We start from the raw sequence: 25159 nt of genomic DNA, 5'->3' as shown, positions 1-25159 counted from the left end.
ATACAGGGATTTATTCCTGCCTTGCGCCCTGTGTTGGCTGGGATTGGCTCCAGCAGACACCCGTGACCCTGTGTTAGGATATAGCGGGTTGGAGAATGACTGACATACAGAGGTGGACAAGTCTCATTCCATTGAGTGATAGATCTGGATGAAGATGACAAAGTGATTAAAGAAGAAACCACCTACAATATTGAGCGTGTTGCTGAAAAGTGTATGTCCAATTGATAATGCTTTGGGTTCAGAAAGTAACAGTGATGGGCTATTCCCTGCAAACACAGCACATTTAAACAATTCACGTCTGGGCACACAAACTTAAAAATACTTACAATACAATTGCATTTCAATGTGAAAGATGTGATTTTCAAGTTCTGTTTATTCTTGTGATAAAATTCAGAAAGACTTAAGCAACAATAAACCTAAATTTATTTCATATGTATCAGTTTTAGTTTCTGGTTGTCAATTGCACAGAATGTAGCATTATCTACAGTGTAGAATACCTTTTTGTAACATGCCAAAGACTAAAAATAAGTTTATTCACCTTGGAAACAATGCTTAAAGCTTTTGCTGATGCCAAACATGCAAGATAATCTGAAGCAGGTTATACTGATAGACATACATACATACAGATATCGACTTTTTTTCGACTTTTGTCAAAATTCATGAGTAGAGGATGGTAATCAGCTGTAAACTGCAACAAAACTGACCCTTAAATTTTTGTTGGACTCTCTTTGCTAGAAGGAAAGTTACATTGTTTTGTTGATTTAACCTCGATTCCCTATGCGTGCGTGAGTAACGAAGAGCAAACAACCTCTAAAATGGCACCAACATCTGGCGAGAGACCAAAGCGAACGTACAAAGCAAAATACTCCATGGACCTTTTACGTAATTTCATTGAATAGGACTCGGTTCCCAGCTGATCGTGGCGCTGAACAGTTTCATGTAGCTGATGCTCCTACACAAGCATTTGCCTGGTAGGACCACCACTTATGATAAGAGGTACAAACCAGATTGCATCACACTGCAACCCCCATCGCCACCCATCTGCTGTGCGAAGACAGCCAGGCAGCTGGCCCACCATGAATTCCTGCTGACCATTGAGGTGCCCCCACGCAGCCACTGCTGCCAGAGATGCCGAACATACGCCAACAGCTGCCACAGCACATAGCAACAGATGTTTTATGTTGTCTTATGTGTGAAACCACTGCTATGTGTGCTTTTCAAATGTGTGCTTTGGAAAAAATATTCAGACCTCAAAGAGTTAAACTATTGATAAATATTAAACTTATCTAATGATTTGGTAATGTATTTATTATTATTTATTAACATGTTATGCTGTATTATCAGACTACTTACAATATGTATATTTGTTAACTGTATTAGTATAAATTCAGGCATATTTACAATAATTACCTTCAGTTCAGGTCAGGTTAATTCTTTATTGTAATAACTTTCTTTTTAGTGGTTGAGTAAAATTGTAAGTCTTAATTGCTAGTGCCAACATTTATATTATTTTATTACTTGCTTTCTTATCTTTGAAACAATTCTTTAAAGTCTTACTTGTTACCTTCAGGCTTTAAAGATTGACCTTTTGGCAGCTATTACACAGGAGTTCATTATTAAAATTATCAACATTTAAAATTACAGACAAATGCAAATAGCAAACATTGAAAAACCAATACTTTAATTTTGAGACTTTGAAGTAACACTAGGGTGTTATTCCATGTTAGCCATTATGAATGTAATGAGAAGTCAAGCAAAATGACACCTTTTATTAGCTAACTAAAAAGATTACAATATGCAAGCTTTCGAGGCAACTCAGGCCCCTTCTTCATGCAAGATGTAGACTTTGAAGTTACATTTTCAGTTATGTTTGTGTTTGATCTTCTGTGTTTGTGTTTTTTCAGCTTCATTTCATATCCTTATACCACAGCATTTATTGTCTCCTGATGTTTCTGTAAAATAAGAAAAAGAATTTCTAAATTAAGGTGTTCACCATTTAGTTTTATGTAATAAATTAATTAACAATGTAAACAGGGTTGCTCTGTAATTCCTGTTAAAACATCTAAAGCCTAACTATACCATGCCATTTTCTAAACCTGCTTAATCCTGAGCTAGGTTGTGGGTGGCTGGAGCCCATCCAGCAAGCTCAAGGCACAAGTCAGGAGTATTCCCCTGGGCATTACATAATAAACACACACACACATGCCAGTTTAGCATCGCCAATCCACCTAAACTGCATATCTTTGGACTGTGGGGGGAAAACCAGAGCATATGGAGAAAACCTAGGAAGACTCGGGGAGAAAATGCAGACTCCATGCAGGGATGATCTGGGACATGATCTCACTGGTCTCTTTACTCTCTTAGCCACTGTGCCACCAAGCATAACTATATTAAAAATAAAGTCTATTTGTTTAATTGACAATACTAACAAAATACCCAGACTGACATGGGAAGAATGCACAAAATTATCTAAGGCCCAGGGTCTGAGCCCAAGACTATATAGTGGTGAGGCTACAACAATGACTGCTGCATTGCCATGTCACATCTATTTCTTTGATAGTATATATTGTATAAGAGCATATTTGTTGCAAATATAAAGTGTAATACCATAATAATTTCCAACCCCACTTAGGTTTTTGGTATGCTGGATCCTATCCCAGCAAGCATAGGGTGCAAGGCAGGAACAAGCAATGGACAGTCAACTGCAGGGTGAAAATACACACCCCCACACACTAGGGCTAATGTACTGTGAGGTCGCAGTGCTACCACTCCGCTATCCAAATATCTATTCTAAAATATATCAAAATTTGAAGCGTATGTGATCAATACTTTTTTATTTCTTTACAAATATTTACAGTAACTAAATGCATTCTGAAATTGTTAAAGAAGCTGAATAGAAAAATAAACTGTGTGTGGGTTGTCACACACAAGCGCATCGGATGAAGATAAAGGGCTTGAAAGATGGTAATCCCATGGACCAGGGCTTGGGGGCATAGCATGCACTAACAGTTTCTCTTTTTCACCTGCCGACTACCCGAGGGACATTTCGCCTGGGCCTGTCAACATCACTTCTGGTTCTGGACCAATTATCATGACTTCTGGTTCTGGACCTGATGATGCCACTTTCTCCACCCAACTTTAAAAGTGCCATTTTGTTAGCCATGAATCAGTTCTGTTTTGGACTCAAGTCTGTAAAGACCTATTGATGAATTTTTGCTCTTTTTCCAGCCAGATCTTGGAAGTATATAGGGTGATTACCCCAAACCCTTTTCTGCGGTCTTGTACTCACAGGTTGCATAAGTGAATATAATTTACAATGGACTGGCACCCCTGTTCAGGGTTGGCTCCTGCCCTGTGAATGATACTATCTTGAAAGGTGAAGCTTTCTGCAACCAAGATCTAGATTATGCAGCTTTAATAATTGGTGTTAATGGTCAAAACTTAATTCCATATTACTCACTGTATGTTGGTATACTATTGTCCCTCTTCTAAATCCTGTGGCCTTAATATATCATTTTAGAGAAATGCCCCATTCTCGATGTATCATAGCAGTAAGGTTTTTTCGTTCTACAAGATCTCTTAGGATAAGAATGAGCCTCTGAGTCTGTGATCAGTTGTACTTTAGTTTAGGTACTGCACAAATGCATGTATTATTTATATACTGTTATGTAACAAGACCTCAACAAAGGCTTCTTTTGGTTTTTCTAACACTCATAATGTATCAGGAAAGTGTTTCTTGTCTTTGTTAAAGTGAGACATATTAAAAGCTTCTTATACACTGATAAAATTACTTGTGAGTATGAAGGCTTTACAGGTCTTATACTGATGTACACAATATCAAGAGAAATATGTCTCACCTAAGTAACTTCAGACCATTACAAAGTGATGTTACTTTAGCAGGCCACATTGCAGAGACATATAACCACTTTAGCAGTGTTTTGTAAGAGCTATTAAGAGTGAAAGAAGCCTTTTTAAAGGTCTTTTTGTATAACACTATATGACTAATAGATGCATTGTTGCAGTACCTAAACTAAAGTGTTACCAATCAAAGGACATGTGACTCAGCCATAGCACTGTGCAGCTGCAATAGAAGGCAATGCTGATGCTGGGGCCTTAAATTTACCAATTAGTCTATGTCACGATTCTCAACCTTGGACACGAGTGTGGAGTATCAGATAAAATATTGGAAAGATAAGTACAACCAGACAAAAGTAAGCTGCATCAAGCAGTTGTAAGCTTTAAGCCTCATCCAAACTACTATGTTTTCATTAAAAAAACTTAAGACATTGGTCTTCATTTCCACCTTTTGTCCATACTATTCCAGCATTTTCAACCCCTGAAAAGAAACACCTTCCAAAACTCTCACCAGAGCCATATATTTCAGCATGAACTCTGTGCTTTTTTTCCTTTCTAGAAATGCAGACTTTAACCACATTCTGATTTGCTTGTGCTCATTACATAGTCCTTCCCTGATTGGATCCTGCTTATCTCATGACAATATCTCATTCAGTGATTGGTCACCTTTCACAGCAGAAAAAACATATTCCAACACGGCAGGCATAGAAGAGTTGTGTTGCTTATTTGCACACATCTAAATTATTTTTAGTTGAATGCTGCATACATGTACAAAAGTCAAATCATTTACTAGTTGCTACTGTTTTCTGATAAATTCCATGGCCGATGGCAACACCACCCCTACAAAGATTTTTTCACTGATGCACATAAACCCAGCATAGGTGAACATCTATGTCCTATGCATTTGTTGTTAATACATTTCATGGTTGGAGGCGTTACCATGTCTACAAGGATTTTTCAGCTGGTGCATTGTCACAAGCGGCTGGGAGCCAGACCCAACCGGAAAGCCTGGAAGGACTGGGAGGCGGTGTGAACGTCCTCATGGCCATGAGGGGGCAATCGCCCTGGATCTGAAGAGGACCACGGGAGAGGAGCAAGGAGGCTCAAGCCTATTGGAGCACATGGCCACCGCCAGTGGGCGCCCCGAACCTCAGAAAGCCTGGGAAACATTTACTTCTGCCACACCCGGGAAGATGGAGGATGATCCTTCCAGGGACACCCGGAGTGCTTCTGGGTGCAAGGGCAGCACTTCTGCCACACCAGGAAGAACATCATCAGACACCTGGAGCACATCCGGGTGGGAATAAAAGGGGCTGCCTCTCTACAATCAGGGAGCTAGAGTCGGGAGTGGGAACAGGACGAAGCTCCTGTGGAGAGAGGAAAGGCGCCCCACGGACAGTGAGAGAGGAGCCGGAGTAGGGGAGGTTGGTGCTGGGAGCACAGTGTGTTGTGCGGGACTGTGGTATTTGTGCTTAAATAAACATGTGACTTTTGATAAAGATGTGGCCTCAGTCTGGTGGTGTCCGGGCGTATCTCACAGCATGTATGCCCAGTGTAGATGCACATCTATGTCATATGCATTTTCGGTCATTTTAGTGTGGAGATACCCGCGTAAACAATTTGAAAATGCTGTATGATCAGAGATCATTTTGGTTTTAAATACCCATTCTTAAATTAAATCATAGTAATGTGGATATAACCTAAATCTCCATGTCAGAGTAAACACTTGAACAATACTAGTAGACGTGGAGTAAATCTGCTTATTTAAATTAAAAAACCTGTGGATGTAGTTTGAGAAATGCTAAAAAATTAACTCTGTGTGCATCTTTCCAATCTAGAAGAACTACAGTAGAACAATAGTTCAATCAAAAAGTATACACTATGTCAAGAAAGCTGTCTTCTTAAATGAGAATCTGACTTCATATTAAAATTAAAAGGGATAAATTCAAAATCAATTGACAACTAATGATGTTGAATATTTCCCACAGATATTTCAGGAAAGGACCACAATAAAAATGTATTAAAGTTTACATACCTGCTTTTAGTTAAGAGATGATGAGAAGATTTGTATGCTCTCTGGGATTGTGGCGCCTTTAAATATTCAACAGAAATTACTGGATACTGTTCATTGTTTGGCCCTGTGTAAACATCATTACCATTACCATTATTATCACCATTTGGAAATATAAAAATTGGTGACCGTGCACCTGGATGTCCAGCTGATTTTGGGGGATCAAGTGTAGGAAACTGCACAGGTCTCTGTGAAGATGCATGAGACTCTGATGTAGGAAAGATGAATATTGGTGGTGAGGGAACAGGGGAAGGAGGAAATGGTTGAGGTGTGGCAGGAGGAGAATGTGCAGAATGGGAAGAATCAGAATCTGTTGGAAATATAAATATTGGTGGAGCTGGGAAAGGTGGAGGTGAAGCTGGTGGCACAGCTGGAGGAAATGATACTGGTTTATGTGGTTCAGCTTCTGGGGGAAAAATAAATATTGATGGAGATGGGGGTGAAGGTGGAGGAGGTGGTTTGGCATCTGTAGGCATCATGGTTGAAGGTGTTTGTGCTGGAGACATACCACCATCAGAAGGAAAAATAAATATTGGTGGCCCTGGAGCTGGTGGTATTACAGGAGGTGGAAATTGTGCCCCAGGATGTGGCCCAGTCTCTGGTGGAAAAATAAATATTGATGGAGGTGGAGGTGGGGGTGGAGGAGGAGGAGGAGGTGGTTTGTCATCTCTAGGCATCATGGTTGAAGGTGTTTGTGCTGGAGACATACCACCATCAGAAGGAAAAATAAATATTGGTGGTCCTGGAGCTGGTGATATTGCAGGAGCTGGAAACTGTGCCCCAGGATGTGGCCCAGTCTCTGGTGGAAAAATAAATATTGATGGTGCCGGAGAAGGTGGACTTGGTAGCTGTGGTGAAACAGAATTATCACCTGGTTTGGCGGCACCCGGGGCTGGTGGAAATATAAGTATTGGTGGACCTGGAACAGGTGAAGGTTTTTCTGGTGGCGCTGGAGAATCAGGTGGATGTCTAGAATTTGGAGGAAATATGAATACTGGAGGTACTGGAGCTGCAGAAGGTGAAGGAGGGGCAGGAGCAGGCCTAGGTGGAAATACAGGAGGTGGGAATATTAGTATTGGAGAAGATGAGCCAGGCGTACCTGCAGGTTTTTCTGCTGGGGCAGGTGAAGATACAGGCTTTTCTGCTGACGCAGGTGAAGGAGGTGGAAATATGAATATAGATTGTGGTGAGGCTGGAGGAGCTCCAGAAGGAGTAGCAGGAGAAAGAGGTGGTTGTCCTGGTAGGATACCTGGAGGATATTGTGGTGTTTCTTTTGGTGAAGAAGGAAATATAAATATTGGAGAAGATGGAATGGGGGGTGGTGAAGGTGGGAAAGATGGAGTAGCAGGTAAAGAAGGATGTTCTTTTTCAGGAGGAGCAGGTGGAAATATAAATATTGGCTGTGGTGGTGGTGCTGGAGCTGGCTGTGGAGCAGGTGCTGGCTGGGGTGTGGCAGGTCGTGAAGAATCAGATTCTTTTTCTGGTGGGGGTGGTGGAAATATAAATATTGGTGGAGCTGGAGCTGGTGGTGCAGGAGGTGGTGGTTGTGGAAATGATGGCTGTTGAGGCGGCTGGGCAGAACCAGGACTTGTTTCTGGTGGTGATGGAGGAAATATGAATATTGACGGTGCTGAACCTGGCTGTGGAGGAGAACTTGGAGGCTGCATGTCTTCTTTTCTTTGTGATGAAGAATCCCCTGGAAAACGACCATTTGGGGATATTGGTGGCGGAAATATAAAGACTGGTGGAGGGGATGGAGCAGCTGGTGGTGGATATGGTGGGAATGGCCCTTTTTCAGCAGGTGGTGGAAATATAAAAATCGGGGCAGGAGGAGAGGCAGGCTGAGATTCAGCCTTTTCTGGTGCTGGAGATGGTTTAGAAGTTGTGGATGCTTCTTTTTCTGATGGAAATATGAAAATTGATGGGGCTGGTGCTGGTATTGGTGGTACAGGTGATGGAGGAGGAGCAGGAGAAGGCGTGGCAGGGGGTGATGGTGGAGACTGTGGTGGTGCAGGAGGAAAAATAAAAATGGGGGCAGGAGGTGGAGGAGGAGGTGCAGCTGGAGCAACTTGGTCAGGCTGTTTGGAAGCAGGTTCTTTTTCAGGAGGAGATGACGCTGGGGGAAATATTATAATTGATGGTGCAGGGGCTGGAGCTGGTAGTGGAAAACCATTATACTCTTGTCCTGGCCCTCGTTGTCCAGATGCTGGAGAAGGAGGTTGTGGTGTGGCTGGTGGAGGCTGAGGAGCTGGAGGAGGAAAAATAAGAATAGGAGGTGCAGCAGCAACTGGAGGAGATGGGGGCATCATTGGTGTCCCTTGAGCTGGCTTCTCTGAAGGTGGTGCTGGGGCAGGTGGAGGAAAAATAAATATTGGTGGTCCTGAAGCAGAAGCCGGTGTGGAAGGAGGAGATGGAGATGCAGCAGGGATTGGTGATGGAGGAAAGACTGGAGGAGGTGGTGGAGGAGGAAATACAAAAATAGGCTGAGGAGGTGCGGGAGATGGTGGGAAAGGGAAAAAGGGTGGTGCTAGAGAAGGTGGAGGTGGGGGTGGAGGTGAAGGGGGTGGTGAGGGTGGTAAAATAAAGATAGGCTGTGAATGAGCAGGAGTTTGTGGTGCTGATGGAGGTAAGGCTGCAGGAGGTTGCTGGGATGCAGGTGAAGGGGATTCTTTCTGGGGAGCAGGAGGAGGAAATATGAAGATTGGAGCAGTGGGAGCAGGTGCTGGTGCAGGGGAAGCTGGGGCAGTAAGTGGAGGTTCAGGCTGGGCAGGAGAACGTGATTTTTTAAATATAAAAATTGGAGGAGCTGGACTAGGAGCCCTCTCTCCTGGTAAAAATGGCGGAATTAAAGGCACAGTTGAGGGCCTTGGGGGCGATGCAGGGGGTGGGAAAATGAAGATTGATGGAGCAGGAGGAGCAGCTGGAATAGAAGGTTGAGCAGGAACTATAGGAGATGCTGCACCTGCAGATGGTCTTAATTTTACACCTTGGGATGATGAAGGTTTAGCAGGTGGCTGTGCAATTGGAGAAGGGGGAGGAAATATGAATACAGGTGGTACTCTAGGAACTGATCGAGAAGAACCACGAGAAACACTGGACTGAGATGGTGAGGAAATTCGGGTACGAGCAGAACGTCCTGCTACAGGAGGTGGAAATATGAAAAATGATGCTGGGGGTGCTGGTGCTGGCAGGGATACTGTGGCAGATGGTGCCAGGGGTATCGATGATGATGCTGGTATGGAGGGTGCAGTTGCTGCAGCAGGTGGTGGAAAAATATAAACAGGCTGGGGTACTGGTGCACTACTAGAAGATTTTTGACTGTTCATAGCATTCTGCTTTACAGAAGGCAGGTAGGCAGGAAATGGCTGAGCAACAGCAGATGAAATGGCTGTTCTTGTTTTTTTTTTAGGTGGAAGAAGAAGAATTGTAGGAGAGGATGGAGAAGCAGACTGAGGTGGAAAAGAAGGATATGCTGGTGATTGTGAGGGGGCGATTGGATTTGGCCTGCTAACTCCTCGAGAAGCATAGGATATAGGAAAGGTAAACACTGGTGGAAGAGCTGAACGTGATGGAGCTTTAGCTTGGAGGCTCTGACTGTTACGCTGCATCAGAGGTTTTCGCAAATAATTCATTGCATGTATTGCGGCAGGAGACCACTGGCGGTTACTCAGTTGATACGGCCGTTGAACAATTTGGCTTTCCACATGCTTCATAACCTGCAAACACAAAGGTTTATAGCTTACATTAGTGGGAAAGAATAAAGAGAAAAAATATAAAACACAATTTTCATTTAACGTCACTGATCCATAATTAAAACTAAACTGGCACAGATTGTGGATTAATTATTGCCTGCCATTTAACAATCAATGTTTGTCAACATTTTCATTTACATCTTCCCAATTATAATATGTTGGTACAGTATTTACTCCATACTTACCTATTTCAATATTATGTTACAATGTAATGTCAAGTAGGAAATAATAATTCAAAATCCATGTTTAAGAAGACAATAAATCAAACAGTACACTGTAATGAGAAAGATCAAAACTAAAGTTTGGCCAAAAACCATACATATGCTCTTTTATATTCATTCTGAGGTTGTTTTTTTTTTTTGTGAGAAGTTTCCTCTTTCTCAATGTCTTTTCATGGGCTTCCTTTCAAGGTACTGAGTTCCTTAAATAATTTAAATACATTCTGTTACTCAAATTAAGTTTCTTAATATCGTTAATGTGTGAGAATGGAATAAGTGCAACTGTGGCTTTCAAGGAAGGTTAGTCACCAACAAACTTCTTTTATTAACCGAAAAAAGAAAAACCAATTGGAGAGTATCAAAGTAACCAGATGATTTATTACAAAAAAGTTGTGGTTCTAAATCAGATTTTAAAAAATAAAAACACAAAGTTAAAGGAATGTTTTAATAAAATAAATTCTTAAACCCACTTAATCCAATTTAGGGACTCAGGGGTCTAAGAGTAAATCTTGGAAGCATAGGCCGCAAGATGGGAACTGCAGTGCCCATTCATACTCACTCCCACTGGTCAAGCTAAGAGCCAACAATTAACCTAACCTGCACATCTCTGGAGATGAAAAACCATAGTATACTGGAGTAAAACACATGCAGACATAAGTGAACCGGAGCACGGCACAAGTGAACATGCAGGCTCCACACAGACAATGACCTGGAGTGGGTTTGTGAACCAGAAACACTGGATCTGTGATGCAGCAGTGCTTACTAATGTAAATCTCTGATAGTAAGTTTATAATTAGTTAAACATTTTGTGACTGATACATTGTCACTTGTTATACTCTAAATATTGTATTTTGTTGTAAAATTATTAAATTGAGAAAGCAGTATAATTTATAAACGTATTTTACTCAGTGTTTATCAGAAACTTATTGTAGAATGTGGAAGTAATTGAAATATGTCTTGCATGTTATCAGCCAGCAAGTGTCCATGTCTGTAGGTAGGTAACTTTTTCAAGAAGGATGTAACAGTGTTAAGTGTTGACCAATCACAGAATAAGTACTCAGTCGATGTCTAAATCACTTTATTTTACTGGATAGGGGGCAAAGGACAAACATTCACTGGCACCTTGTTTTTGCATTAGTACTTTGAGAGCAAAAGTGATTCTTTTATTAATATTTTCAGTTTTTTTTTTTTACTTGTGCTACTGTTTTTTTTTGCCAGGGGCAGCACCGTTTTGCAGTGGTAGTGCTACTGTCTCACAGTAAGGAGGCCCTGTATGGAGTTTGCATTTTCTCCCAATGTTTCCCACTGCCCTAAGACATACAGGTTAGGTGAACTGGCAAAGCTAAATTAGCCATTTGGCACTTTGTCCATGGTTTGCTCCTGCTTTGCACCTTATGTTGGCTGGCAAAAGCTCAAACACTCCCGCGACCCTTGCCTGAATTAAGCATGTTAGATAATGATATGACATTTTTTTTACCATTTGAACAAAACTCACCAAACCAGCTCTGCATGACATGTTGCTAATGTACTGTAGTCTAGTATGATTAGGGTGCAGTAAGAAAAATATAAATATAACAACTCAAACAATGAAGCTGAAACTCAGTTTTTAGGTCAGCTGTCCACCAGATCCCTTTTTCCACTTCAAAATACCTAATCATTGGTAATGGATGCTTTTTATGAAATTAGCATTGTGATTAATTGTTTTGCACTGTTTCAACAGAAACCCATTGTCCTGGATATAAATCCTCCACCCAGTAACTTTTTGTGTAGGGTCTTCATGTTCACCAGATCCTCAAGTTTTCCAAAATTCCCAAACCATGCATGTTAGAATAATTGGTGACTCTAAAATGGCTCTGTGTGCATTTGTGTATGTGTGCGAAGTCTGTAAACTAATCCCAGTCCAGAATTGGTTCTTGGTTTGTATCCAGTTCTGTTAAACTATTCCCTAAACACCCCCTATCACCTCCTTTTATTGCATTAAATTTGCTTAAAAATATTAAGCACATTTTAAGATTTGGTAAAGAGAGGTGCTGAGCTATCAGCTAATCTCTAGCTTGTGAAGGTCTGGCGCATACAACCAGTACTTGAGTTGGGAAGGAACCAAACAGATAGCGAGTCTGTCCAAGGAACGAATAGCTAAAGTTTCAAACTTACTCTAACGTTCACTTCATACTTCACCTTGTACTTCAATAACTTGCACTGTTAGTGTTTCAATGCAAACACTATGAAAAGTTTAATGATGACCAAGACAGACTCCATTATACTTTTTAATGCCTTTGCATAATGTAATCATTTCTTCAAATTATAAATATTTACAAAACTTTTTATAGACAGGCATACAAAAAATACCCCTCTGATGTTTGATAATTTCTTTAATTTTAAGTTATGCTAATTCCTTAAATTTACCTTGAGTTTACATAGATCCCCTAAATTATAATACAATCATTAAAATAAATGCTTAGCTATATTAATCTCCAACTCCAGCATTTCTGTAATACTTTTAGCATTTAAACAATGTACTGAGAAGTGAAGCAAAATGACACCATTTATTGGCTAACTAAAAAGATTACAGTATACAAGCTTTCAGGGCAACTCAGGCCCCTTCTTCAGGCAAGATGTAAACTTCTGATGTGACTTCTCACTACATCCATAATGGCTAACATGGTACAACACTCTAGTACTATAGCATTTAAACAAGATACAGTTATGTTACTGTGGCTTTTTCTGTTCTTTTTGCAAACATTTCCCCAATTATTCTTGTTTTATATTGTCTGGTGAGGGTTGAATTTTTTCATAGTTATTAACTAGTTCTGTTACCCAGCTTCACCTGGGAAATTTCCCAAGTCATTGGACATCGGTTATAGTGCTGCTAACTGGATGTATTAAAAGTACTATGTAACTAACTGAGTACTTTTCTGTAAGGGATATTTGTCATTTTTTACCAGGGGCCAATATTATTAGTTCACTGGAGCTCCTTATTCTTCAACATGCTACAATTACCTGGAGTAAAACACTTGCGTCATAGATCAGTTCTTGCTTTTACTAGTGACTGAGCTTGGCTTTTGTTGATGGTCATTGAAAAAATGCAATTTTACATAAAATGTTACTCTTTTCTATTGTTGTACCTAGGGCATGATGTGAGCTGGTACGCTGTAGTGGACATTCACTATTTCTGCTTTGCGATCAGGCAACTGGCATCAGGGGACAACCCACTTCTCTGCAGTATTTAATGCATTTCATCACGAAAGGCCCATCGTCTCTCCGTATTTTTAAGTGTATGTCCATGGGGGGCAACCCCCTTTTTGATTTTTGTATATGTTTTATACCATATTACAATGAGTAAGAAGAAGCTGCTTGAACAGGAAGTACTCTGTGCACCCAATGAGGCAGATTGTTAAGCATGTCTACTTTAAGCTTCACAGAACTTTTGTCCTTCCCTTTCGCTAATGATAGTGGTCTTTATCTGCATAAAGAGGCAGCTCCACTTCTCTGCACAGTCCCTAAAAATTTTTAAAAGCATTACTACTGACAACGTCGCTAAATTGCAATCCCATCTGTCAATAAACTTTCCAGATTTTGTTTTTTTTTTTTGTGTGTGGAAGGGGATTACCCATAAATATTGGTGTATCAAAATGCCCGCTCTTAGTGAATGGCTACGTTCCTAAATGTACCATTTTACCAATTCCAGCTTTTTAACTTAATGTGAAATAGGTCAGTCAATCATTTTGGTTAAATTTGCATTTAATATATATTTAAAATTTCATCTGCTATACTTTTTAAACAGCTTAGCTTGACCTGTCTTAAAATAAGTACATTTTAATTACATCAGTCCCTATAAACATCTTATGCTACTGTCTATAAAATACAAGTCCCATGTCTTCCAAAACAAGTCCCTAAATCTTGGTGTGTGCATAAACCAACAAGTGAGTTCTTTGTTCATCTAATATCTCCTATTCCTATTATTACACATAAAGCCCTAGAACAAGTCAGGAGTTAATATCAGAAACACATACTAAGGATTACATTTATGATCTTTGTGAAAAAATGGCTGTGAAAGTAAATGTTGGAGAAGAAGATTTGGTTAGTTATAGGTTATTCAGTAGAGCTCTATTTAGAAGGAAAAGTTGATGAAAGAGGTGTTTCTCCTATTGTGGAATTCAACGATTGTTGATATGGGAAAAGATACACTTGAGGGGGAGAAGAATAAGTAGAGACAGAAGAAAATCAATGCTTTTTAACTGTTTGTTACATTTTCAGTTTTAGAGAAAGGTAGAAGTATCATATTTTGCAATTCATCTAGATAACAACTTTCTCTTCTCTCTTTACATACTTTTTTACTTTTTTAAAATATACAATAGTGCTAGTGCTAAACAAAACAAAATAAAAAAACTCAAGTCTGTCGCATATCTTAATTTTGGACTGTAGAGTTTATATTTTTACTAGCAAAATACCCGCGCTTCGCAGCGGAGAAGTAGTGTGTTAAAGAAGCAATGAAAAAGAAAAGGAAACATTTTGAAAATAACGTAACATGATTGTCAATGTAATTGTTTTGTCACTGTTGTGAGTGATGAGTGTTGTTGTCATATATATATATATTTACACACACACACATAAACATATATATATACATATCTATATATATACACATATATACATACATATATATATCTACATATATACACATACATATACACACACACATAAATACATACACACATACATACATACATACACACACATATATACACACAAATACATATATATATATACATACACACACACATATATAAACATATATATACATATACATACATATCTACATATATACACACACAGCTATTTCAGATCAGTGCAATACGCTGCTTGTTAAAACGGATAACTCCCGCTCTTACGTGCAAGTCTGCGTGGATATTATGAACTATCGTATTTGTTCAAGTTCTATTTAAATTTTAAATAGAAGGAATTTTTATTTAGTCGACAGAAATATCTTTGGTAGGAATGGTAAAAACAGACAGGAATATTATTCCTGAATAAATCAACTCAAACCTTAAACAACTTATAATATTTTGCTCTCCATAAAATATATCCTGTCTAAATTATACAAGTTAGAAATAAAGTAAACATTAAAAGAACAAACATTCAAATTTCTTTACTCTTATGTAATTTTATATAAAAAATAAACTTAGATTTTAAATATCCCAAAAGATTTTGCTCTCCATAAAAATATATCCTGTCAAAATTATACAAATTCAAATATGAACATGCTGCATAACAAAACCTGGAAATATAAATAAAATGTGTTCCTTTCAGCAATAACAAATCAAATCATTCAGTTGTCTTTGCTCATATGTCATTTTAGAGCTGGACGCCTGGCATCTTTTTTTGGCAACAAATTCGTTTCTGTTTGGTGTGAGGTTCTGTGTTGTGGAGATTCTCAGGATGGATTGCAGGTGCTCATCAGTGAGGTGACTCCTGTGTGCTGTTTTGTTAGTCTTTATCACTGAGAAGAGCTTCTCACACAGATATGTGCTACCAAACATGCACAAGGTTCGAGCCGCATGTAGACGGACTTTTTTTGTTCTTCAAAGTCACCAAAGCGCCGTGCAAACTCAGTGCGCTCAGTTTATCAGCAAAGTGCGTATTTGGGAACACCGTAGTGACGACTTGGTTTAACATTACTTGGCAACAGGGAAAGTGGGGCAAGTGGTTGTGTCTCCCATAAAAGCAGCTTCACTTGAAATCACTTTGTGATTGTGCACGGGTAAAACGTCCGCTGAAGTGTCAGATTCTTATTTAATTCTTCTGCTTTCTGTATCTTCTGCATTGCATTCAGGTCTTTCAGGTTACCCTGATGTTTTGTGTCATAGTGCCGTCTTAGATTAAATTCTGTAATTACAGCCACATTAGCTCCACAAATGAGACACACGGGTTCAGTAAACATATACTCAGCCTCCCATCGGTTTTAAAGGCTCTATTTTCAGAATCAACTTTTCTCTTCAGCATCGTGTGAGCTAGCCGCAATAACTTGCAGCATCATAAGCTAGACTTGATTAACGCGGTAAGTGTTCGGCAAGGCAGCTGAAGCGCTGCATTATGGGATCTGTAGTTTATTGTGTTACCAGCGCTTCATATACCTGGGCCATTAATAACAATAATACAGTATATAAAATGATCTCGGGCGGATATAATTACGCGGGCGGATGTGGCCCGTGGCCCTTGAGTTTGACAAATATGGACTAAATCGAACTTGAAAAGATATATTTTTGAAATGTGATCGCGCAATTCAGATAGAGTTGACGCACACTACAGCCTGCATCCTCCCCTCGCTCTTACTTTTTTACCGTTCATCTAATGAATACACTGAGTATGGCTTTACCAAAACAATCATTGATGGCGAATAAAGTATCCATTATTCGAGTATGTAGATCGGGATATATATACATATATATATATACCCGCGTCGCAGCGAGAAGTAGTGTGTTAAAAAGCTAGAAAAGAAAAGGGAACATTTTAAAAATAACGTAACATGACTGTCAATATACAGTATTTGTTTTGTGAGTGTTACTGAGTGTTGCTGTCATCAAGGATTTGATTATCATTATTTCTTTCAATCAGGTTCGTATTTGTAGGATGTGTTGTGTTCAAGTTACATTCCGTGTTTGTCAATCGTTGTAAAGATGACAGGTTTCATTCATCGATTCGTTTCTTACTGCATCAATAAACAGCTCGTCTTCTTCTTTATCTGAGACCTGACACACTGCATGCATGGGTTTTTTACACTGTCTTCCTTTAGCGGGACATTGTCTTTTTCCACCGTGTGCTTTGTTTCCGCAGTAGCTGGTTTTATGAATATGCTTATCAGATGCTTCATATTTTTGCTGCCTTTTCAATTGTGTAATTCGGTTTTGTTCAGCTCTTTGGAACTGTTGCTTTTATCTGTGCACTGCGTCAGTTCCGTGAGCCTCGGTGTACATGCATCGAAGGTTCCCAGCTGTGCTGGTGCCATCTCGTGCTATGTCCATGGCTGTATTTAATGTTACCTTAGTCCTGGCACTTAAAACTTTCTCTCGCAGTTTCGCTGAGTTTGTGTCAAACACCACCCTGACCATCTCATCTTCCTCTGCATAAGCACAGTCCTTCACCCGTGAATATTTAGTGGGAGTTTGCTATTGGATTGCCGCTGACGGACGGCCTTATATGGGCAGGCACTAAATTACAAGCGCCAGCGCAGCCTGTCTATGAACTTAATTTAAAGTGTAGGTTTACATCGTGCTTTGTTTCGAGTAGCAGAACTCATGAATATGGTTGTATATGTCACTCGCTTCGCTTCTTATTGTTTAGCTGCCTTCTCAATTATATAATGCATGTTTTCTTCAGCGCTTTTTGGAGGTCTTCCTGGTTTTCTAAGTACTGCGTGATTACGTGGGAGGCGTGATGATGTCACACGAAACTCCGCCCCGGCGTTGAAGCTCATCTCCATTACAGTAAATGGAGAAAAACAGCTTCCAGTTATGACCATTACGCGTAGAATTTCGATATAAAACCTGCCCAACTTTTGTAAGGAAGCTGTAAGGAATGAACCTGCCAAATTTCAGCCTTCCACCCACATGGGAAGTTGGAGAATTAGTGATGAGTCAGTGAGTGAGTGAGTCAGTGAGTGAGTGAGTGAGTGAGTGAGTGAGTGAGTGAGTGAGGGCTTTGCCTTTTATTAGTATAGATTCATGATGAATTTTTTGATTTGTTACTCTACATTTGGCCTTGGCACGGTGTTGGTAATGGTTATGGAGGGATGCCATTTTGTGCTCTAGTTGCTTGACTGTAGCCACGTATATGCCAATGATGCCTGTAGGCTTCCAGATGGCTGCTGCTATTGTATACACATTTCTTCATCATGCAATCTCTAAATAAGGTGGTGCTGATGTAACTTAAATATCCAAGTATTTGATTTAATTAAAAATAAAACCTTCAAAAAGATGTCTTAAATATAAGTAGAGACAATTAAAAAAATATTATTGGGAACCTCTGGCATAAATATGTTTAATTTAGTTTAGTTTTGTATTTCTAGTTTCGTCTTTAGTATTGTGTTTGGTTCCCCTGGTATCTAATTCTTGTATGCCTTTGATAATACTCCTACCTGCTTCATTTATAATCATTGCCTGGCTGACTTATTTCAGGTTGCCTGAAGGCATTTCTTTTAGGATCATAACTCAGTCGACAGAAAAGAAGACCTTTTCGGTCCACAGTTACAGTAAGTAATTATTTAATTTATCATTTTTTATATATCATCATAGGTTGTTATACCTGTAAAATATATAGATCAGTCACAACATTAAAACCACCTGCCTAATATTGTGCAAGCCCCCCTTCTGTTGCCGAAACAGATCTAACCTGTTGAGGCATGGACTCCACAAGATCTCTGAAGGTGTCCTGTGGTATATGGCACCAAGACATTAGCAGCATGTTTCCAGCACATCCTATAGATGTTCGAATGGACTGAAATCTGGGGAGTTTGGAGGCAAGTCAACACCTTGAAATCTTTGTCATGTTCCTGATTCGATTTAAGAACATTTTTTCAGTGCATTATTCTGCTGAAACAGGCCACTGCCATCAGAGAATACCATTGCCATGAAGGGGTGTATGTAGTCAACAACAGTGGTTTCCAAACTCAGTCCTGGGGACCTGCTGGGGCTGAATGTTTTTGTTCCAACCATCTTCTATTTTTAATTAGACTCCTGGCCTAATTAAGTGAGCTGTTATTTCCCAGCTCCTGTATTTTGGGGTCAATGAAGAAATGACAAAAGCAAGTATGTTAATACAGTTAAGTAAAAATGAAGCAGTTTTATTTATATATATATATATATATATATATATTGTCATGCACGCGCGAGTGGGAGACCGCGGAAGGATCTTGACACACCTGGGAAGACATTCGCCGGCAGGGAATGGCGGGTACTAACTTTCTCCCTATGCTTTCTTACAGGAAAAAAGACGCTCCGCCACCATAAGCTGGATTTGCCTGCACTGCGTTACTTCCGCCCTTCCTCCTCCATCTTTTCCTGACGTCATCGATCCCATCTTCCCTCACGGTTCCTTTCCAGCATTCCTCCACTTCCGGCTCCTCCTCCATAAAATGGCCGCCGAGCCATGATTTGGCGTCGCGCTTATGAACAGTTTTGTTTATAGTTTTGACCAGTTTTTTTTGCATTTATTGTGGATTATCGACAATATACGGGGCCGGAAAACCCCAAACCTTTTTGCTGTCTCCTCCTCACTCTTTTACAATATATATATATACTAGCAAAATACCCGCGCTTCGCAGCGGAGAAGTAGTGTGTTAAAGAAGCAATGAAAAAGAAAAGGAAACATTTTGAAAATAACGTAACATGATTGTCAATGTAATTGTTTTGTCACTGTTGTGAGTGATGAGTGTTGTTGTCATATATATATATATATTTACACACACACACAAACATATATATATACATATCTATACATATACACATATATACATACATATATATCTACATATATACACATACATATACACACACACATAAATACATACACACACATATATACACACAAATACATATATATATATACATACACACACACATATATAAACATATATATACATATACATACATATCTACATATATACACACACAGCTATTTCAGATCAGTGCAATACGCTGCTTGTTAAAACGGATAACTCCCGCTCTTACGTGCAAGTCTGCGTGGATATTATGAACTATCGTATTTGTTCAAGTTCTATTTAAATTTTAAATAGAAGGAATTTTTATTTAGTCGACAGAAATATCTTTGGTAGGAATGGTAAAAACAGACAGGAATATTATTCCTGAATAAATCAACTCAAACCTTAAACAACTTATAATATTTTGCTCTCCATAAAAATATATCCTGTCTAAATTATACAAGTTAGAAAAAAAGTAAACATTAAAAGAACAAACATTCAAATTTCTTTACTCTTATGTAATTTTATATATAAAAATAAACTTAGATTTTAAATATCCCAAAAGATTTTGCTCTCCATAAAAATATATCCTGTCAAAATTATACAAATTCAAATATGAACATGCTGCATAACAAAACCTAGAAATATAAATAAAATGTGTTCCTTTCAGCAATAACAAATCAAATCATTCAGTTGTCTTTGCTCATATGTCATTTTAGAGCTGGACGCCTGGCATCTTTTTTTGGCAACAGGTTCGTTTCTGTTTGGTGTGAGGTTCTGTGTTGTGGAGATTCTCAGGATGGATTGCAGGTGCTCATCAGTGAGGCACTCCTGTGTGCTGTTTTGTTAGTCTTTATCACTGAGAAGAGCTTCTCACACAGATATGTGCTACCAAACATGCACAAGGTTCGAGCCGCATGTAGACGGACTTTTTGTTCTTCAAAGTCACCAAAGCGCCGTGCAAACTCAGTGCGCTCAGTTTATCAGCAAAGTGCGTGTTTGGGAACACCGTAGTGACGACTTGGTTTAACATTACTTGGCAACAGGGAAAGTGGGGCAAGTGGTTGTGTCTCCCATAAAAGCAGCTTCACTTGAAATCACTTTGTGATTGTGCACGGTAAAACGTCCGCTGAAGTGTCAGATTCTTATTTAATTCTTCTGCTTTCTGTATCTTCTGCATTGCATTCAGGTCTTTCAGGTTACCCTGATGTTTTGTTTTATAGTGCCGTCTTAGATTAAATTCTGTAATTACAGCCACATTAGCTCCACAAATGAGACACACGGGTTCAGTAAACATATACTCAGCCTCCCATCGGTTTTTAAAGGCTCTATTTTCAGAATCAACTTTTCTCTTCAGCATCGTGTGAGCTAGCTTCGCAATAACTTGCAGCATCTTAAGGTAGACTTGATTAACGCGGTAACTGTTCGGCAAGGCAGCTGAAGCGCTGCATTATGGGATCTGTAGTTTATTGTGTTACCAGCGCTTCATATACCGGGCTTTAATAACAATAATACAGTATATAAAATGATCTCGCGGGCGGATATAATTACGCCGGGCGGATGTGGCCCGAGCCCTTGAGTTTGACACATATGGACTAAATAGAACTTGAAAAGATATATTTTTCAAATGTGATCGCGCAATTCAGATAGAGTTGACGCACTACAGCCTGCATGCCTCAATAAGTCATCCTCCCCTTGCCCTTACTTTTTTACCGTTCATCTAATGAATACACTGAGTATGGCTTTACCAAAACAATCATTGATGGCGAATAAAGTATCCATTATTCGAGTATGTAGATCGGGTTATATATATATACATATATATATATATATACCCGCGTATCGCAGCGGGAAGTAGTGTGTTAAAAAGCTAGAAAAGAAAAGGGAACATTTTAAAAATAACGTAACATGACTGTCAATATACAGTATTTGTTTTGTGAGTGTTACTGAGTGTTGCTGTCATCAAGGATTTGATTATCATTATTTCTTTCAATCAGGTTCGTATTTGTAGGATGTGTTGTGTTCAAGTTACATTCCGTGTTTGTCAATCGTTGTAAAGATGACAGGTTTCATTCATCGATTCGTTTCTTACTGCATCAATAAACAGCTCGTCTTCTTCTTTATCTGAGACCTGACACACTGCATGCACGGGTTTTTTACACTGTCTTCCTTTAGCGGGACATTGACTTTTTCCAACGTGTGCTTTGTTTCCGCAGTAGTTGGATTTATGAATATGCTTGTATGTATGAGGCGCTTCATATTTTTGCTGCCTTTTCAATTGTGTAATTCGGTTTTGTTCAGCTCTTTGGAACTGTTGCTTTTATCTGTGCACTGCGTCAGTTCACGTGAGCCGCTCGGTGTACATGCATCGAAGGTTCCCAGCTGTGCTGGTGCCATCTCGTGCTATGTCCATGGCTGTATTTAATGTTACCTTAGTCCTGGCACTTAAAACTTTCTCTCGCAGTTTAGCTGAGTTTGTGTCAAACACCACCCTGACCATCTCATCTTCCTCTCCATAAGCACAGTCCTTCACCCGTGAATATTTAGTGGCAGTTTGCTATTGGATTGCCGCTGACGGACGGCCTTATATGGGCAGGCACTAAATTACAAACGCCAGCGGCAGCCTGTCTATGAACTTAATTTAAAGTGTAGGGTTTACATCGTGCTTTGTTTCAGTAGCAGAACTCATGAATATGGTTGTATATGTCACTTTCGCTTTCTTATTGTTTAGCTGCCTTCTCAATTATATAATGCATGTTTTCTTCAGCGCTTTTGAGGTCTTCCTGGTTTTCTATGTACTGCGTGATTACGTGGGAGGCGTGATGATGTCACACGAAACTCCGCCCCGGCGTTGAAGCTCATCTCCATTACAGTAAATGGAAAAACTGCTTCCAGTTATGACCATTACGCGTAGAATTTCGATATAAAACCTGCCCAACTTTTGTAAGGAAGCTGTAAGGAATGAACCTGCCAAATTTCAGCCTTCCACCCACACGGGAAGTTGGAGAATTAGTGATGAGTCAGTGAATGAGTGAGTGAGTCAGTGAGTGAGTGAGGGCTTTGCCTTTTATTAGTATATATATATATATATACTGTATATATATATATATATATTACTTTTTATTTATGTTCATCCTGATTTCCATTCTGCCTTTCCATTATTAAATAATTTGTGGGTTTGACGCTAAAACTGTTGCAGCCTTTCGTCATTCTGTGTTGTTCGCCTGGGTGTCTGTTTGCTTGTTTCAAATTGTCAGTATTAAGATATAATGAAAAAAGCAGATTACACAGAATTAGAGAAAAAAGTTAAACATGTAAGATATAGCAAAAAATAGAAATAATTTTAAATGTCATAATGTAAAAATATTACTATTGTGCTTTTCTGAATGCAGAATAAGAGAAGTGAAAAATAAGACCAGCTAACTAAATTAAGATCGATTATTGTCAATTATTATCACTTATTGTGAATCTGGTTGGAACACAAATGTGCAGCCACAGGGGGTCCCCATGACCAGGTTTGCGATCCACTGGTCTACAATAATCCTTAGGTAGGTGGTACATGTCAGAATAACACCCAAATGAATGCCAGGGTCCAAGGTTTCAAGGCAGAATATTGCCCTCAGCATCACACTGCCTCTACCGGCTTGACTTGTTCCCATAGTGAGTCTTCCTGTCATCTCTTCTCACATACACACTTGGCCATCCATATGAAGAAGAAAATGTGATTCAGCTGACCAGGCCACATTCTTCCATTGCTCTATGATCCAGTTCTGATGCTAATGTGGCTATTGTAGGCATTTTTGCTGGTAGGCAGTGGTCAGCTTGTGTACTCTGACCAGTCCACAGCTATGCAGCCTGATACACATCAAGCTGCAATGCACTGTGTGTTCTGACACCTTTCTCTCATGGCCTGTATCAAGTTTTTCTCTTTTTTTTTGTGCTTCAATAGCTCTTCTATGGAATTGAAAAAAATGGGCTACTGTTTACTCCCCAAGTGCATCAATGACTCTTGGATGTCCATGAGCCTGTTGCCAGTCCACCAGTTGACCTTCCTTGGATCACTTTTGGTGATTCTAACTACTGCATCCTGGGAACGCCCCACAAAACCTGTCATTTTGGAGATGCTCTGACCCAGTCGTCAAGCCACCACAATGTGGTCCTTATCAAAGTCACTTAGATCCTTACGCTTACCCATTTTTCCTGCTTTCAACACACCTTCAAGACATCACTGTTCTCTTGCTGCCTAATAAATCCTATCCCTTGAGTGATGCCATTGTAATGAGATAAAATGTTATTCACTTCACCTGTCCATGTTTTTAATGTAGTGACTAATCAGTGTATATTGTAAATATTTTCATTATAATGCAGCCTATATTCTTGTGTATGTAACAAATCATCACATATTCACAAATAATACTTTACAGATCTGTCTCATCACCTGCATGTTGTCCTTTGCTCTGTCCACTCTTTCATCTGCACACCAAACTGAGGACATTTAAAGCAAGGCTCACATAGTAATTTTTTTGTCAGTGATCAATAGTGCAATAGTTACTTTAAAAATAATGGCAGAGGATGTTTCAGTTAAAATACTAATTAATATTATGGTCTTTAATCTTTAAATATGCAAAACGCAAAACATACTAATATCAAAACAAGAAAACACTCATTGTTAAATGGATGCCTATTTTGAAGCACTAAAAACTATTTTATCTATTTTTTTCTGGCTGTCAATGCAGAATTCATCTTCTCTTACCTTTAGCCAGGCTCAGAAAAGAAAACACCGACTTTTCTGCTTACATGCCAAATGGCCCTCATGCAATCATCTGCAGACATGTACTTTTGTGTGTGTGGTTATGTTATGTCAGTTGTCTGCTAGTATATCACTCACCAATGACATTTCCATTACATAAATGTAGAAACTCAAAAAAGTCCAACAAATAAATGAATATAACATTTATATCAGTAAAATTATAAGCAACACAGAAAGGCATGTAATTCTATTCAAATCCTGAAACCCACAAATTGTTAGTTCTTACCCCGCTTAAATTGTAACATCCACACTTTGTTGAATGGACATTTTTTGCCTAACTATAGGACAGATATTTTCCCCAGTCCTCAGACTTTGGGGTTAATGAAGCTTCTCTGGTCCATGCAGTCTAAACTCGATAGTCTGGAGGACATCCAACACCCAGTGAATAACATCAAATTAATCTCTTGAGCTGGAATAAGATCATGCTGGCTTTTGTGGGCAGAAAACCTTCTATTATCAGAGCCACAAACAGCACCTAGGAGATCATCATTTCAGAAGTAGGTATGTTAATCTGTAATATTTCTGAAGAAAATTGACTTTATTTTAAAGGCATTATAAAGGAAGTGGCTGCTTTTGCTTGGCTATTGACTTAACATCTGCATGACAGTAGTTATTTCATTGCTCAGAATTATACAGAGTTTCTGTAACACAAATAAATATTGTACAGCATGTTATAATAAAAGAAATGTCATATAATGTGTACTTACAGATGAAGCGAGTGCCAACACAAAAATGTATCCTGTCAAAAGAGACGTCATTTTCTACTCCTTTCTAAACAACCTTTTGAGAAAGATAACATACCACTGTTAAAAGTGCTGCATGTGATGAACAAATCTAATAATAATCACCACCTAATCTGTGATTGTATATCACATATAAAATACTAATGAAATTGCATTTAACTGTTCCCTAATGAAAGAAAGTTACACTCCAGTTCACTCATTTTATCTATGGTAAGGCAAACTACCTGGCAAAATA

General features: G+C 39.2%; 1 protein-coding gene across 1 annotated transcript; it reads right to left on the bottom strand.

Moving 5' to 3' along the window:
* Positions 1–1836: 1836 nt before the first annotated feature.
* On the bottom strand, positions 1837–24958 carry LOC120528575 (basic proline-rich protein-like). The gene is made up of 3 exons (XM_039752753.1): positions 24889–24958; positions 5891–9642; positions 1837–1952 (listed from the first exon to the last, which is right to left on the bottom strand). Exons 1-3 carry the CDS (start codon positions 24937–24939, stop codon positions 1934–1936), a joined length of 3822 nt encoding a protein of 1273 aa, XP_039608687.1. The 5' UTR covers positions 24940–24958; the 3' UTR covers positions 1837–1933.
* Between the last annotated feature and the right edge of the window lie 201 nt (positions 24959–25159).

The sequence above is a fragment of the Polypterus senegalus genome, chromosome 4 (genome assembly GCF_016835505.1).
Source record: "Polypterus senegalus isolate Bchr_013 chromosome 4, ASM1683550v1, whole genome shotgun sequence".
NCBI classification, from domain to species: domain Eukaryota; kingdom Metazoa; phylum Chordata; class Cladistia; order Polypteriformes; family Polypteridae; genus Polypterus; species Polypterus senegalus.
Note: the sequence above shows the minus strand (reverse complement) of the source record. Positions and strands in the feature narration are given on the sequence as shown.